The 15,491-nt window shown below is 47.0% G+C and overlaps 1 protein-coding gene across 1 annotated transcript in view; it reads left to right on the top strand.

The window, feature by feature from the left end:
• Nucleotides 1-15,491, top strand: part of BTBD19 (BTB domain containing 19) — a 29,280-nt gene that overhangs the window by 4,450 nt on the left and 9,339 nt on the right. Inside the window, exons 2-3 of the mRNA XM_075321190.1 lie at nt 823-1,051; nt 6,285-6,338. Coding sequence (XP_075177305.1) covers nt 823-1,051; nt 6,285-6,338 — 283 coding nt within the window. The remainder of the gene's footprint in view (nt 1-822; nt 1,052-6,284; nt 6,339-15,491) is intronic.

Here is a 15,491-nt window from a genome sequence, read left to right as displayed (position 1 = left end):
TTGTCTTTTAGCTGGAGGTCACCCCCTGATTGTCTTTTAGCTGGTGGTCACCCCCTGATTGTCTTTTAGCTGGAGGTCACCCCCTGATTGTCTTTTAGCTGGCGGTCATCCCCTGATTGTCTTTTAGCTGGAGGTGACCCCCTGATTGTCTTTTAGCTGGAGGTCACCCCCTGATTGTCTTTTAGCTGGAGGTCACCCCCTGATTGTCTTTTAGCTGGAGGTCACCCCCTGATTGTCTTTTAGCTGGAGGTCACCTCCTGGGGCGTCTTTTAGCTGGAGGTCACCCCCTGAGCGTCTTTTAGCTGGAGGTCACCCCCTGAGCGTCTTTTAGCTGGAGGTCACCCCCTGGGGCGTCTTTTAGCTGGAGGCTCAGCCGTCAGTATCACACATGACAGGATTAGATACAGAATCTCAGAATACAGTACTATATAGAATATGATTAGATGCAGTGGCTCCACAAATAGTAACACATGATAGGATTAGATACAGAATCTCAGAATACAGTACTATATAGAATATGATTAGATGCAGTGGCTCCACAAATAGTAACACATGATAGGATTAGATACAGAATCTCAGAATACAGTACTATATAGAATATGATTAGATGCAGTGGCTCCACAAATAGTAACACATGATAGGATTAGATACAGAATCTCAGAATACAGTACTATATAGAATATGATTAGATGCAGTGGCTCCACAAATAGTAACACATGATAGGATTAGATACAGCAGACGGTATCGCACATGGTTGCATTAGATCTAGTGTCTTGATATTTGATGGATTGCCATAAGCCGCTCTTGGACCTTGTCTTCCAGCGACGTGTCCTTCGTGGTGGGGACGCAGCGGCAGGTGGTCCACGCTCATCGCTGTATCCTGATGTGTCGCTGTAAGGTCTTCCACAGAATGTTCTGTCATCAGCTGCAGGCGGCGCAGACCCCCCGGGAGATGCAGGTCCCCTTCGTGTTGGCCGATGTTCAGCCTGAGGTCTTCCTGGCAGTCATAGAATTCATCTACACCAACAGCGTGACCCTGGACAGCGTGATAGTGAGTATCGGCATAACCGAGAGATCTGCGAGCAGAGGGGATATAGACCCCACTACAATGTATCACACAATCCTGACTCACCGATACACTGTCACCAGCCTGCAGCTGTGCACACAGGGATGGATCAGGACAGCAAGGAGCCCTAATAAAAGTAACAAAGAATTAAAAAGATACAGAACTTTTCATTCCATAAGTATTTCCACCCCCCACGCCCGCATAGTGCCAACTGGTGCAGAGGGCACATACAGCCTATGATCTGTAGCAGGGAGGCCTGTGACTCTTGTCTGGTGGGTCACTATCTAATTAAAGCTGTCTGGATCATTCGATGTCTGGCTGGTGAGTATGGAGGGTAGGTGACTTGTTGTCACTAGTGATGAGCGGGCACTACCATGCTCGGGTGCTCTGTACTCGTAACTAGTGATGAGCGGGCACTACCATGCTCGGATGCTCTGTACTCGTAACTAGTGATTAGCGGGCACTACCATGCTCAGGTGCTCAGTACTGGTAACTAGTGATGAGCGAACACTACCATGCTCGGGTGCTCAATACTGGTAACTAGTGATGAGTGGGCACTACCATGCTCGGGGGCTCAGTACTTGTAACTAGTGATGAGCAGGCACTACCATGCTCAGGTGCTCAATACTGGTAACTAGTGATGAGCGGGCACTACCATGCTCGGGTGCTCTGTACTCGTAACTAGTGATGAGCGGGCACTACCATGCTCGGGGGCTCAGTACTGGTAACTAGTGATGAGTGGGCACTACCATGCTCAGGTGCTCAGTACTGGTAACTAGTGATGAGCGGGCACTACCATGCTCGGGTGCTCAGTACTGGTAACTAGTGATGAGCGGGCACTACCATGCTCAGGTGCTCAGTACTGGTAACTAGTGATGAGCGAACACTACCATGCTCGGGTGCTCAATACTGGTAACTAGTGATGAGTGGGCACTACCATGCTCGGGGGCTCAGTACTTGTAACTAGTGATGAGCAGGCACTACCATGCTCAGGTGCTCAATACTGGTAACTAGTGATGAGCGGGCACTACCATGCTCGGGTGCTCTGTACTCGTAACTAGTGATGAGCGGGCACTACCATGCTCGGGGGCTCAGTACTTGTAACTAGTGATAAGTGGGCACTACCATGCTCAGGTGCTCAGTACTGGTAACTAGTGATGAGTGGGCACTACCATGCTCAGGTGCTCAGTACTCGTAACTAGTGATGAGTGGGCACTACCATGCTCAGGTGCTCGTTACTGATAACTAGTGATGAGTGGGCACTACCATGCTCGGGTGCTCCATACTCGTAACTAGTGATGAGCGGGCACTACCATGCTCGGGTGCTCAGTACTCGTAACTAGTGATGAGCGGGCACTACCATGCTCAGGCGCTCAGTACTCGTACCTAGTGATGAGCGGGCACTACCATGCTCGGGTGCTCAGTACTGGTAACTAATGATGAGCGGGCACTACCATGCTCGGGTACTCAGTACTGGTAACTAGTGATGAGCGGGCACTACCATGCTCAGGCGCTCAGTACTGGTAACTAGTGATGAGCGGGCACTACCATGCTCAGGCGCTCAGTACTGGTAACTAGTGATGAGCGGGCACTACCATGCTCAGGCGCTCAGTACGTGTAACTAGTGATGAGCGGGCACTACCATGCTCAGGTGCTCAGTACTGGTAACTAGTGATGAGCGGGCACTACCATGCTCAGGCGCTCAGTACTGGTAACTAGTGATGAGCGGGCACTACCATGCTCAGGCGTTCAGTACGTGTAACTAGTGATGAGCGGGCACTACCATGCTCAGGTGCTCAGTACTGGTAACTAGTGATGAGCGGGCACTACCATGCTCAGGTGCTCAGTACTGGTAACTAGTGATGAGCGGGCACTACCGTGCTCAGGCGCTCAGTACTGGTAACTAGTGATGAGCGGGCACTACCATGCTCAGGTGCTCAGTACTGGTAACTAGTGATGAGCGGGCACTACCATGCTCGGGTGCTCAGTACTGGTAACTAGTGATGAGCAGGCACTACCATGCTCGGGTGCTCAGTACTGGTAACTAGTGATGAGCGGGCACTACCATGCTCGGGTGCTCAGTACTGGTAACTAGTGATGAGCAGGCACTACCATGCTCGGGTGCTCAGTACTGGTAACTAGTGATGAGCGGGCACTACCATGCTCGGTTGCTCAGTACTGGTAACTAGTGATGAGCGGGCACTACCATGCTCGGGTGCTCAGTACTGGTAACTAGTGATGAGCGGGCACTACCATGCTCGGGTGCTCAGTACTGGTAACTAGTGATGAGCGGGCACTACCATGCTCAGGTGCTCAGTACTGGTAACTAGTGATGAACAGGCACTACCATGCTCAGGTGCTCAGTACTGGTAACTAGTGATGAGCAGGCACTACCATGCTCGGGTGCTCAGTACTGGTAACTAGTGATGAGCGGGCACTACCATGCTCGGGTGCTCAGTACTGGTAACTAGTGATGAGCGGGCACTACCATGCTCAGGTGCTCAGTACTGGTAACTAGTGATGAGCGGGCACTACCATGCTCAGGTGCTCAGTACTGGTAACTAGTGATGAGCAGGCACTACCATGCTCGGGTGCTCAGTACTGGTAACTAGTGATGAGCGGGCACTACCATGCTCGGGTGCTCAGTACTGGTAACTAGTGATGAGCGGGCACTACCATGCTCAGGTGCTCAGTACTGGTAACTAGTGATGAGCGGGCACTACCATGCTCAGGTGCTCAGTACTGGTAACTAGTGATGAGCGGGCACTACCATGCTCAGGTGCTCAGTACTGGTAACTAGTGATGAGTGGACACTACCATGCTCAGGTGCTCAGTACTGGTAACTAGTGATGAGCGGGCACTACCATGCTCGGGTGCTCAGTACTGGTAACTAGTGATGAGCGGGCACTACCATGAGTTCCCCATTGACTTCCATCATACTCGGTACACGAGTCGCGCCTATCTGGGCGTCCAACTGCTTATTATGAGTACTGAACATGGTAGTGTTTGCCGCATTCAGACAGTATCTAGACCGCGGTGCTGGCGCTGTGTAGAGCAGCATGCTGTTGTAGCACTATAACTCCCAGCAAATCTTTCCATATGCAAAATAAAGGGGCTTCCTGTGATTTTGATATTAAAGCGGTTTTCTAGGCTTATGATATAATTTAGTGTTGGGGGCTTACTCCCCCACCAGCAGCTGTTTTCAGCTTACCAGGGGGAAAATAGTGAACAGCTCCAGTACGTTACAGCTCCATTCACTGTGTAGTGGACCCTATTGGGTACTGCAGCTTGGCTCCTATTGAAGTGAATAGGAGCTGAGCTGCAATTCATGATAACGGCCTCTACACAGTGTAAAGAGCTCCGCTGTGCTGTACCGGGCTCCATGTGGTCGGACCTGAAAACAGCTGATGGTGGCAGTGGGGATGCCAGATGCAGGCCCTCACCAATCTGATATTGATGAGCTTCCTATTCATGAATCTGGAGGCTCAGGATGAGCAGGTCTATAGCTCCCTCCCATGTAATGCAGAGCAGGGAATAATGCGAGGACACATTATAAATGATGAGATGAATAATCCTCTGTCCTTTCAGTTGAGAAATGCGTTTTCCACCGCGGGCGGGGACTTGCGCTATTTTGCTTTGTGGCGGGCGTCTGCTCATGTATTCGCTCTGTGCCGCAATAGTGCAGGAAATTGCTGCAATAACCGGTGCTCAATGATTTTTTCCTAATACTACGCTTCCCTTTTCTGGTTGTTTATGAAATCATGAGACAGGAAAAGGTTAATGATTGGGGCGGATGTTTATATTGGTCAGACCCCATGATCTCTTTCTTCTTCTTCTTGGGTTTCGATCAGCCACTATCTATATGTATCAGTCTCTAGGAAAAGCTGGGTGACTAATATTTTGGCAGGCATTGCAAATTTCCTGCAATCACATCTAAAGCTCAGTGACCACTTTGTAACGGGTATGGGGGGGGGGGTTTGTGCTAGAAGGCAGCCATATTGGATGGGTATCTCAAAAAAGACCCCCATGGACAAATAGATAATATACACCTGCCCATAAGAGTCCAAACACCATAGGATAAAATATATATTTAGAAACTTTCTATACTTCTACCCCTTGAGAAAGTTCAATGCAGGCCGAAACGCGCGTCGGGCAGCAGGCAAGCAAATCCCACGGACTCCGCACATAGGTAATGCACATTTAAACCTATTTTTCATACCATATATTTCAAATTCAGGACTCACACTTTAGAGCACTATGCACTTTACTTTTTGATGGTTGATTGAAAGAAATATTTATGTGAAATATTTTGGATTATTTTATGGTTTTTCAGTCTATACATTAATTGATATTTAAAATATTTAAAACCATTCAACATATTTTTTTGCATCGTTTTACCTAGTTATAGTAGTCCCTCTGGTATTTATATTTGCACATACTGCCTTTGAATTTCCCTTTCTATAATTGTACCATTTGCTCCTTCGCTGTTTTTAATTGTCAGTTTATTTTTTAATATTTATACAAATAAAAATATATATTTTATCCTGTGGTGCTTGGACTCTGATGAGCAGGTGTATATTATCTATTTGTCCATGGGGGGGTCTTTTTTGAGATAACCATTGCACCTATTAAGCACCTTTTGAGGGGTGTTTTGGATAATATATACATATTGGGTTTGGCTGTAACTTTGCAGAAGACGATGACCCCAGGACTGATGTTTATTGTGGCTTAGTTTCTTGATTTCATGGCTAGATGACCACGTGTCGCAAACATTGGGGTCATCTGTAGGTGGACATTGCACAGTCGCACTAGAAGTAAATTATGCAAGTCCTTGCACACAGGGGCCGTTACTCCATTCTCCAGGCCAAAGCCGGGGTCACACGGAAACTGTGGGGGATTCCGTAATATCCCGAGCTTTATGTGGCCCCTGAAGAATATTACCTAATGACAGCAAAAAACTATATTTAAAGGGGTTGTCCACTTACTACAAACCCTATGGTGGTAACGGGGGCTCATTTCCAGAGAACCCCTCCTCTAACCACGTTTGGGGGTGCTACAGGGAGCCAATGGACCTGACAAGTCCATATATAATGCGAATGCGGTCACACGCTTCTATAGGATAAACACAATACAAGACAATAGGACATTAGTTCTCGCCGGCCCCCTATGTGCTCACTCATTTATATCATCACATTAATTAACCCTTTGTCTTCTGCAGGCATTAGAAGTTCTCACCGCAGCCGTTGAATATGGCCTCGCAGACCTGAGAAAGGTAATACTGAGGATAGTGTGGTGGTCTGGGATAAAATGTGTGTATTTAATATATAAATTCTCTTGCATGGTGGTTGCTGCCCTTCTTTCTACTAAGTGGATCTATGGTTTGGACTAATTCTGGGATTGTGCACCCGTGCTGTCTGCAGGATTGCGAATGTTTGCGAGATCAAGCGGTGCCCGGTGCTCTCTTGTTATGAATATACTGTTTGTATATGTATATATATACAGTATATATATATATATATATATATAATATATATATATATTTGTAATGATTGTGGGAGCAATGATCAGATGAGAATAATATGTTAGAACATAACTATTTTGCCACAAAAGCTGAGTACTTTAATGTGTGTACACAGTGACTGCACGAGAACAATACAGTATGTAACTCGGGATTAGTACAGGATCAGTAATGTAATGTATGTACACAGTGACTGCACCAGCAGAATAGTGAGTGCAGCTCTGGAGTATAATACAGGAGGTAACTCGGGATTAGTACAGGATCAGTAATGTAATGTATGTACACAGTGACTGCACCAGCAGAATAGTGAGGGCAGCTCTGGAGTATAACACAGGATGTACCTCAGGATCAGTACAGGATAAGTAATATATGTACACAGTGACTGCACCAGCAGAATAGTGAGTGCAGCTCTGGAGTATAATACAGGAGGTAACTCGGGATTAGTACAGGATCAGTAATGTAATGTATGGACACAGTGACTGCACCAGCAGAATAGTGAGTGCAGCTCTGGAGGATAACACAGGATGTAACTCAGGATCAGTACAGGATAAGTAATGTAATGTATGTACACAGTGACTGCTCCAGCAGAATAGTGAGTGCAGCTCTGGAGTATAATACAGGATGTAACTCAGGATCAGTGCAGGATATGTAATGTAATGTATGTACACAGTGACTGCACCAGCAGAATAGTGAGGGCAGCTCTGGAGTATAACACAGGATGTAACTCAGGATCAGTAATGTAATGTATGTACTCAGTGACTGCACCAGCAGAATAGTGAGTGCAGCTCTGGAGTATAACACAGGATGTAACTCAGGATCAGTAATGTAATGTATGTACTCAGTGACTGCACCAGCAGAATAGTGAGTGCAGCTCTGGAGTATAATACAGGAGGTAAGTCAGGATCAGTACAGGATAAGTAATGTAATGTATGTACACAGTGACTGCTCCAGCAGAATAGTGAGTGCAGCTCTGGAGTATAATACAGGAGGTAACTCAGGATCAGTGCAGGATATGTAATGTAATGTATGTACACAGTGACTGCTCCAGCAGAATAGTGAGTGCAGCTCTGGAGTATAATACAGGAGGTAACTCAGGATCAGTGCAGGATATGTAATGTAATGTATGTACACAGTGACTGCTCCAGCAGAATAGTGAGTGCAGCTCTGGAGTATAACACAGGATGTAACTCAGGATCAGTAATGTAATGTATGTACTCAGTGACTGCACCAGCAGAATAGTGAGTGCAGCTCTGGAGTATAACACAGGATGTAACTCAGGATCAGTAATGTAATGTGTGTACACAGTGACTGCACCAGCAGAATAGTGAGTGCAGCTCTGGAGTATAACACAGGATGTAACTCAGGATCAGTAATGTAATGTATGTACACAGTGACTGCACCAGGAGAATAGTGAGTGCAGCTCTGGAGTATAATACAGGAGGTAACTCAGGATCAGTCCAGGATATGTAATGTAATGTATGTACACAGTGACTGCACCAGCAGAATAGTGAGTGCAGCTCTGGAGTATAATACAGGAGGTAACTCAGGATCAATACAGGATCAGTAATATAGTGTTGGAGTGAAATATTTTTTGGATCTTACGTTTTTTGCTTTGAGGATATTTTTCTGAGCTCCTGTCCAGCAATGAGAATTCTTCACATGCCAGTAGAGATTTGTGAATTCCGCACTGTCGGGCAGTTTTACTTATTAGACATTTGATGTGCTGCAGAAATGCCGTTGTAAGTGCAGGGTATTGCTCTACATGTCTGGTCAGATAGTAAGGTGTCTTATGTCCCTCTCCTCCACAGTAACTTTGTCTGGAACCCCTCTTTATCATCAGGCGATCACAATGATTGACCTTTTCAGTGAGATGTTGCACTGCGCCTCTTTACAATATCATTGCATAGTGAAAATCTCTGCAGCTTTTTAGAAAGCCTCTATCCCCGGTTCATCGTGGTCTGGCATTTTCTTACGCAGTCTTGACGGACAGTCCTCTAGACCTAGATGCCCGCTGAGAAATGCGCTCCAGCAAAGGAAATGAAGTGCATTTCTAGCATACTGTACCCCACTTTTGTGACGTAAATTCTGATGTTTGTCGGTTGAGCTTGTCTATGCCCCATCCAAGCCTCGATCGCTTTAAAAAGTTGTCACTACTGGCCGGGAATTTTGCAATATTTTTAACGCAACTTCATGTTTGTGTATTATTTCCACACCATTATTTAGAACCAAAAGTAGCAAAATAATCGTGACCTCGTTCTGCTCACAGCGAGGAGGACTTGCAACACTTCTATCCAGTCTAAACAGTCCACCGTGATATACACAGAATAATGACACATGCTACCTGCCCAGATACATTGCAACAAAAAGTAGATGGGCGATTTGTGCTGCCGCTCAGGAAGGGTCCTAAAGCCTTTGGTTGTAAACAAGAATATTTGTTTTGATGCCAAGGATTTTTCAGGTACACAAATTAATAAAGTATTGTAAAGACTATCACAAAGAAGGAAACATCACAATGTAATTGAAAGACTAGTTTCACACTTGCGTTGAACGGCATCCGTTGCATTGCGTTGTGTGACAGATGTGTTGCATATAGTGGCACAACGGATGCAACGGATCGTACAAAACAACAGAATCTGCTTCTTTTTTTTTTTTACAGTTTTACAGGCGGCAGACTATTGTGAACGATTAGCTGCCGGGTGATCAGCTGATCGGTCACAGCAGCCGGTCGCCGGGTGATCAGCTGATCGGTCACAGCAGCCGGTCGCCGGGTGATCAGCTGATCGGTCACAGCAGCCGGTCGCCGGGTGATCAGCTGATCGGTCACAGCAGCCGGTCGCCGGGTGATCAGCTGATCGGTCACAGCAGCCGGTCGCCGGGTGATCAGCTGATCGGTCACAGCAGCCGGTCGCCGGGTGATCAGCTGATCGCTCACAGCAGCCGGTCGCCGGGTGATCAGCTGATCGCTCACAGCAGCCGGTCGCCGGGTGATCAGCTGATCGCTCACAGCAGCCGGTCGCCGGGTGATCAGCTGATCGGTCACAGCAGCCGGTCGCCGGGTGATCAGCTGATCGCTCACAGCAGCTGGTCGCCGGGTGATCAGCTGATCGCTCACAGCAGCCGGTCACCAGGTAATCAGCTGATCGTTCGGCCGCCGAGAATGTGTGCGGGGGGCGGAGTGGGTGGAGCCGAGCGGGGCCATGGCGCTGAGGACGTCAGTGCCGTGGGGACTGCGTCGCTGGGGACAGGTGATTGTGTGTGTGTGTGTGTGTGTGTGTGTGTGCGTACATGCGGACTGCGGGAGGGGGCGGAGCCGAGCTGGGAAGTGTCGGGCTCCCTGCACACATAGCCAGGTTAAAGCACTTTGCTTGATTACCCGATATTTAACTTGGTTACCAGCTTTCACCACTTAGTGCTGGCTCCTTGCACACGTAGCCAGGTTAAATATCGGGTAACTAGGCAAAGCGCTTTGCTTAGTAAACCGATGTGTAACCTGGTTACGTGTGCAGGGAGCCAGAGAGAGCATGCGCAGTGAAATCCTACGGATTGCGCTGCTCAAAAAACATTACAAGCTGCGTTCCTTCCGCCCGGCGGAAGCAACGCAGCATCGGCCAGCGGAAGCAACGCAGGTACTTTTATCACAATCCGTCATCCATACAAGTCTATGGGAAACAGCGGAATCCATTAACGGATTCCGCTGTTTTTCAAAAGGGCGGATTGTGACTGAAGGTAATTAACGCAAGTGTGAAAGTAGCCTTAGAATTCTGCTGTGTTCCTGAGCTGTCGAGTGTGATGGGATCTCTGACTCCTTAGGCTATGTGCGCAAATTACCTTTATTGTGACCACAAAGATGCAGCGTTTTTGTGCATTTTTGGCCGCAAAAAGCGCACAAAAATGTAAAAAAAGCGCATAAAAAAGCAAGCGTTTTTGTTGCTGCGTTTTTTCCAATGCATTGCATGAGTGAAGAACACTGGGAAAAACCCAGAAATAATTGACATGTTGCATTTTTGTGGTCACCACAAAAACGCACCTAAAGCAAAACTGCACTGTGCGGACAGCAAAAATGAAAACTTATAGACTTTGCTGGGGAAGAAAAGTCATGCAGTTTTAAGACCAAAAACGCACCCGAAAAATGCAACGTGCGCACATAGCCTTACTACTTGCTGGCCAGTAGCTCTGAATGATGATGATGCCATGGGGACCCATCCTGTGATCCTCAGCAAGCTTAGGCTATGTGCGCACGCTGCGTTTGTTTGACGCTGCTAAAAACGCACAAAAACGCACCTGCGGCGAAAAAAACGCATGCGTTTTTACTGCGATTTGGTGCGCGTTTTGCTGCGTTTTTCCAATGCATTGCATGGGCGGAAAACGCAGAAAAGAATTGGCATGTCCATTTTTTTTTCAAGCTCAAAAACGCAGCTTAAAAAAACAGTTGTGTGCGGACAGCAAAAATGAAAACTCATAGACTTTGCTGGGGAAGCAAAGTCATGCAGTTTTGAGGCCAAAAATGCACCCGAAAAACGAACTGTGCGCACATAGCCTTACAGTGACTGGGGATGTGCACAGGGAGAAAGAGCAGAGACATCGCAGCTCCAGGCAGAATAGGACATGTTATCAGCTTGTGACTGCTCAGTGGTGATGGTGCGGAGTGTATCGCAGTGATAGATTACATTGTAATACATAGATACATTTATATGACTCATTACTCCTGTATGGTGAGCCAGCAAGTTCAGCCATGTACATTTACTACCTGCAGGAGAGGGTTAGAATAGCAAATACTAACAGGAGTGGAAGGAATGCTAGGAAGCAGTAACTGTGCGCGCAATGATTTATCCATCCTGAGACTGTATAGGGGTCTCAAGATGGTGCTATATACCCAGTTTCCCCAAAATAAGATGCATCCCGAAAATAAGCCCCAGTAGGATTTTTGGGGCTTATTTTCAGTATGCCCTACTCCAAAAATAATTCCTAGTTGTGGCTCCATAAGTGTCTAAGCAGCTAAAATAGTTGAAGAATACACTAGGACACTTCATCAAGGAAAGCAGATACCCCCAAAAGAAAGCATGCACCCGCCTAAAAAAAAACAAAAACTAAATGCACTGACCAGACCCAAAACAATTAGGCTATGTGCGCACGTTGCGTACAGTCACTGCAGAAATTTCTGCAGCGATCTGAAGAGCACATGTGCACTTTAAATCGCTGCAGAAATGTCCGTAGTGAAAAAAAAAAAGCCGATTCCATGCGCTCTGCCTGCAGATCCTGCCATAGACTGAGCAGGGGCTGCCGGCAAAGCGCAGGAAAGAAGTGACATGTGACATGCGCTCTAAAACGCCACGTGCGCACGGCCCCTGCACAATCTCCATAGACTGTGCAGGGGACGCAGGACGCATGCAGTTACGCTGCGCTACAAAGCGCAGCGTAACTGCATGTATTTACGCAACGTGCGCACATAGCCTTACAGTTGCAAAGTTCTGAAGGTGGATGGGCTCTCACTTATAGATCTGCGTCGCTGTCAAGTCCCTTGCCATTCCAACTGTGTTGCACTGAATCTCTCACAAACAGATTGGGTACCGGTATCACTCAGCGCGAGTGATACTGCTTTCAGCCACCAGGGGGACCTAAAAGAGACGCAGATCTGTAGCTGAGAGCCCATTCACTTGCCAAATCTTAATTGTTTGGGTTCAGGTAAGTGAGATTCTTTTTGGAGGGTGTCTGCTTACTTTTGGGGGTAAATTTACCAGTACATGGAGAATAAGAAATCTGATCAGGTAATTAGAACCTTTGTAAATCTGGTCTGTACCCACCACTATAGGACTAGTTCTGCATCATGAGAATAGCAGCTCAGATAAGAAAATGTGCATCTGAACCAGTAATAGGCGTAACACAAAGTGTTCATGTTCCAGAATGTGATGACTGATTATATTTAAATGAATGTTGATTTTGTTTTGTTCAAGAAAAATGTGGATTGTAGTTATGGGAAAATATAAGACATCTCCTGAAAATAAAGCCTAGAGTATCTCACGGAGCAAAAAATAATATAAGACCCTGTCTTATTTTTGGGGAAACATGTTAGGTGGAGTGGGTGGCCCAGAATATTGAGTGCGTGACCTGTGGGGCATATACAGCTCTGCCTACTGGGAATTGGAGCTTAAAAATGCAGAATGAGGGACGGCAGAAAGCTCAGTATATAAAGGCCCCGTTACACGCAACGACGTAACGATATATCGCCGGGGTCACGGATTCCGTGACGCACATCCGGCATCGTTAGCGACGTCGTTGCGTGTGACAGCAAGGAACGACCGTTACTGATGGAAAATAGTCACCTTATCATCCATCGTTGACACGTCGTTCATTTTTAAAAAATCGTTGATTGTAGAGGACGCAGGTTGTTCGTCGTTCCCAAGGCAGCGCACATCGCTACATGTGACACCTCTGGAACGACGATCTACAGCTTACCTGCGGCCGCCGGCAATGAGGAAGTAAGGAGGTGGGCGGGATGTTACAGCCGCTCATCTCCGCCCCTCCGCTTCTATTGGGCGGCCGCTTAGTGACGTCGCTGTGACGCCGCACGAACCTCCCCCTTAGAAAGAAGGCGGTTCACCGGCAACAGCGACGTCGCTAGGAAGGTAAGTCCGTTTGACGGCTCCTAACGATTTTGTGTGCCACGGGCAGCAATTTGCCCGTGACGCACAAACGACGGGGGCGGGTGCTTTCACCAGCGACATCGCAAGCAATATCCCCTTAAGAAATAAACCACAAGGATGGCTGCAGACAGGGAAAGGGGAGTTGTAAAATGAAAAAATTGATGACTTGGGGCTTTGAGGGCTCAGTCATTACAGAGATAGCCAGAATGTTTGTTTTGTTTTTTGTTTTTTTGTGCCCAGAAAATCCCCTTTAAACAGTGAGTAGCTGAACGTTTTATTATACATGGATCATTTATGTAAAACCAGAAAGAAAATCTTCTTGTTTATAATTGAATGTATTGTCGTAAATATTGCAGCTGATTGTTCTTGTGAGAATCTGTATCCTTACAGGATCCTATAAATAATCCGTCAGGAAATGACTGACATCTGCGACCAAACTGTACACACAGCTGCAGCCCCGTAGTGTCCCCTCCCGTCACTGCGCTGCTGATATCTGTTATGTGCTGTATACTGGATGTGGCGTATATTCCATATATTATAATATTTTAGTGTTAAAAAATGGCTCTTAGGATCAGGATCAATAGTGTAAACAGGGGTACAACAATTTTTCCAAAGTGTCCCAAGAGCCGTTTTTCAACACGACAACACCAGGCCGCATGATGTCCATGTACCGCCATGGCCTATAACTAGTGATGAGAGCGCGTGTTCGCCAAAGCTCGTTACCCAATCAGCCTCGAGCATCCGAGTTGAAAATGCTCGAGTTTCCCATTGACTTACATTATGCTCGGTACTTGAGTCGCGTCGGGGTAACCTGATGCTCGATCGAGTAACGAGCAGTGGTGAGCACGATTGCCCATCACTACCTATAACATATCCATGGAGCACATCTGGGGCATCATTGGTCCGGCAATGGCAAAGTTTGCTGCCAGCAGAGGATCTTGATGATTTGCCCAAGTGCATTCAGCGCGTGCATTCATTCTTCAGACGTCCATTAAGGTGCCAAGCATATAAGTACACCGATTTCTTCATGTGGCGCTCATACTTTATACTGAATAAATGGAGATGGTTTGTGTCCATTTTTTTCCATCATTTGCAGATCACTAGTGTGTATAATATCCTTCCAATGATTTCCATAACACTTTGACTTTTTTTTCTTGGTGTTGTGATTTTAATGTTAGAGTATATATATTGCAAATTGACGTTCTCCTTTGAAGCCCGGACCAGGCTGCACTTCATAGGAGCAGCAGGATGGCAGCGATTGATATCCTTCAGCAAGCTGCCAAACCGGACCTTCAGCACCCCGCCATCATGTTCCTCGAGAATAGAGCAATGGATGCCGGCGAACTCTGGCACTGACAACTCGTACATCTGAATGCCACTGTCAGTGGTTGATGGCGGCATCTAAGTGGGTTAAATAGCAGTAATTGAAGTTGGCCCCTGTGTTACAGACCGATGGGCTGAGCCGAGTATCATTATACTCATGCGCATGCAGCGCTGAAGATGAAAGTGAGCACGCCAGTAAATGACCCACACCTAGGAGTCTGATCCCGGCTGCAGGCGTCTGTAATTATCTCTAGATATGAGGAGACCTCAGAAAGTCCCTTAGAAACAAAGGAATGCAATGCCTATATCCGAGGGGAAAAAGAGGAGTTTGTGCTCAGTCACGCTTATCCATCGATCATCCCGCTGTCTGTTCAGATCACTCCGGGGTTATGACCTCCGTTTATACCAGTGGTGCTTAATGAAGCCCATTTACTTACAATAGGGTCCGTCAGGGTCACTAGAAGCTCAGCACCATTTAATCCTGAAAAAATTAGCGGAAACTTGCAAATGACAATAACTGAGTCCATGTCTAACCATAAGAGTACCCTCACAGGAGAGAAGTGCAATGCGTGAAAACCTCGTATTGCACTCGGACCAATGTTAGTCAATGAAGGAGAGCGGATAGTCAGCTTTTTTTCTCTTCCAGATTCTGGATAAGCAGACAGTCGCAGCATGCTGTGATCGTCAGCGAGAGCGGTGTCCCCCGCACCCATACAAGTCTATAGGTGCGAGTGAAACATCGGACTGCACTCGGTTGACATCCAAGTGCAGAGCAATAAGTGCATCAGCTAACAATGTTGGAGATGAGGAGATTAATCCCTCCCTTTCCTCCTCAGCTGAGACCTGTTCGCAGCATCGGATCACAGCTGCATGACACTCGGCTCACGCTGGAAGCACAGCAGGAGCCGAGGGTCATTAGCATACCGGATTTGATGCACTCTCA

Source organism: Anomaloglossus baeobatrachus, chromosome 8, assembly GCF_048569485.1.
Source record: "Anomaloglossus baeobatrachus isolate aAnoBae1 chromosome 8, aAnoBae1.hap1, whole genome shotgun sequence".
In the NCBI taxonomy this organism is placed as follows: Eukaryota; Metazoa; Chordata; class Amphibia; order Anura; family Aromobatidae; genus Anomaloglossus; species Anomaloglossus baeobatrachus.
The sequence above is the reverse complement of the archived record's forward strand: the minus strand, read 5'-3'. Positions and strand labels throughout refer to the sequence as shown.